Source organism: Austrofundulus limnaeus, unplaced genomic scaffold (assembly GCF_001266775.1).
Source record: "Austrofundulus limnaeus strain Quisiro unplaced genomic scaffold, Austrofundulus_limnaeus-1.0 Scaffold594, whole genome shotgun sequence".
Lineage (NCBI taxonomy): Eukaryota > Metazoa > Chordata > Actinopteri > Cyprinodontiformes > Rivulidae > Austrofundulus > Austrofundulus limnaeus.
In genome coordinates, this window is record NW_013952996.1 from 15,167 (window position 1) to 17,176 (window position 2,010).

Consider the following 2,010-nt stretch of genomic DNA (forward strand, 5'->3'; position numbering starts at 1 on the left):
GTGCCATTCCACATTATTACAAATAACTTCATTTCTGGACATTTATGGTTTGATTTCTTTGTATGTATGGATCACTTGGGTTGTTACCAACATCTGGTGAAAATTTCATGTCATTAGCACCTCTAGTGATATATTTACTGAGAAAAATGGTGACGTGTTCAATACTTATTTTACCCGCTGTATGTCTATTTCTCCACATTTCACTTTTGGACTTAATCCTCATTTCGATGTGACGGCTCACATTTATATTTTTATTTAGTCTATTATGTTTGTTTTATTACTTCATTGTTCTCCATGCATTTTTAAAAATAAAAACCAAATGAACAATTTTTGTTAACTTTTTAGTCAAAACACTATATTTGCCTTTTTCTCCTGATACCACCTTTACACTTAATCCTGATTTCGATGTGACGGCTCACATTTATATTTTTATTTAGTCTATTATGTTTGTTTTATTACTTCATTGTTCTCCATGCATTTTTTAAAATAAAAACCAAATGAACAATTTAGTGAAAAATTTCTGGGGGTCCTGGGACCCCAGTTTGAGAACCTCTGCCATAAAGAACCGAGCAACAACAACAACAAAAAAAAAACATTCAGCACCGTATTGTGTTTGTTTTTTAAAAAACAGCTAAAGCAAACAAAATATGAAGTTTTTAGCTGTTTACATTGGCAGCTACAAGACAAAAGAAGTGCTATTTATTAAACACAACGTCTGCTATCTGTCAAGCTCTCCTTTCGCTGTTTAACGTTAAAAAACGATGACAGGCTAAGTTAGCAGACGGCGGATTAAAGGCCCGAACACTCGTTCACTACAAGCTCATCAGTGGAGCTGCCAGAACAGGTTTAAAAGCTGCCAAACTGCAGCTGTAATCAGACTTTAACAGGCCGACGGGACTGCGCTGCGACTGAAGGAGGTATCTGTGTGAGTTTGGAGAAGAGCCCAGAAAACCACAGGGATCCTGGTCCAGAGCCACTCACAGCTGCTTTAAATGAGGGCTGCCCATAATTAAAGGCATAAATCAAACAGAACAACTCTGTTACGCTGGAAATAACTGCAAAGATAAAATACTTTTTGAGAAAATGAGTGCACAAATTTATGATTTTATTGGATTTATTAGACAAAACCTGCTGTTTTCTGTTCACCGATCAGAGGGTTTAATGTTGAGTTTAACACAGAATATGGTGATCTTTGTTTTCCTCTTCAGATTCTGCAGGTTCACATAAAAAAAGGCTTCATTTCTTAATCTTAATTTGGACATATGGGACACAAAATAACCAGATCTTTGTTTTATAATCATAGAAACATTTGCATCAATAAAATTCAGGTGGATCAAAGCTTTTTGTCCCCGAAAGAAAAAAAAAACCTCCAGCTCATCAGGTTTCAGTTTGATTCGTCTGACACGAGGAGTTAAACGTCCTTTAASATATTCCTTAGCTCTAAAAATGTTTAACGGTTTCTCCATTTCCAAAGCCAAAGAAGTGTCAGATTAAATTCAGGAGACATGAACCCTGCAAGGTTTTAGTTTCTACTCAGTSTACTGACTGATTACTTCTTCTCTGGTAGCAAATGTTCATCAAAATCACCTGATGAGAGTTTTTATCTGMAGTAAAGAACAGAATCAACAAAGCCTCACGTCACTTTGAGCTGCTCAAATATCAAAATTACAAGTTGTGTTTCTGAGTTGTTGATAAACAGACAGAAGATTCAAAACTAAAGTGCAAAAACTGTCCACCTGACCAAGTTTTAAAACCTTATTTCAGCCAAAAAGTCTTTTTGATCTTGTTTTCAGACTGATTTACTAAACAAGAACTGATTGTGTAAGAATAATCATCTTGTTTTCAGAATGTGTAAGATTATTTGTCTTGAAAATTTGACTCAAATTAAGTGGAGTAAGAAAATTTTACTTGGTAAGATTCTTGAAATAAGAAAAAATTGAGTCAAATCAAGTGTTTCAAGAATCTTACCAAGTAAAATTTTCTTACTCCACTTAATTTGAGTCAAATTTT

At 34.5% G+C, this 2,010-nt stretch overlaps 1 protein-coding gene across 1 annotated transcript in view; it reads right to left on the reverse strand.

The window, feature by feature from the left end:
• Nucleotides 1–2,010, reverse strand: part of LOC106531073 (afadin) — a gene marked incomplete at its 3' end in the record, with an annotated part of 96,224 nt that overhangs the window by 14,979 nt on the left and 79,235 nt on the right. Inside the window, 1 exon segment of the mRNA XM_014026841.1 lies at nt 669–676. Coding sequence (XP_013882295.1) covers nt 669–676 — 8 coding nt within the window.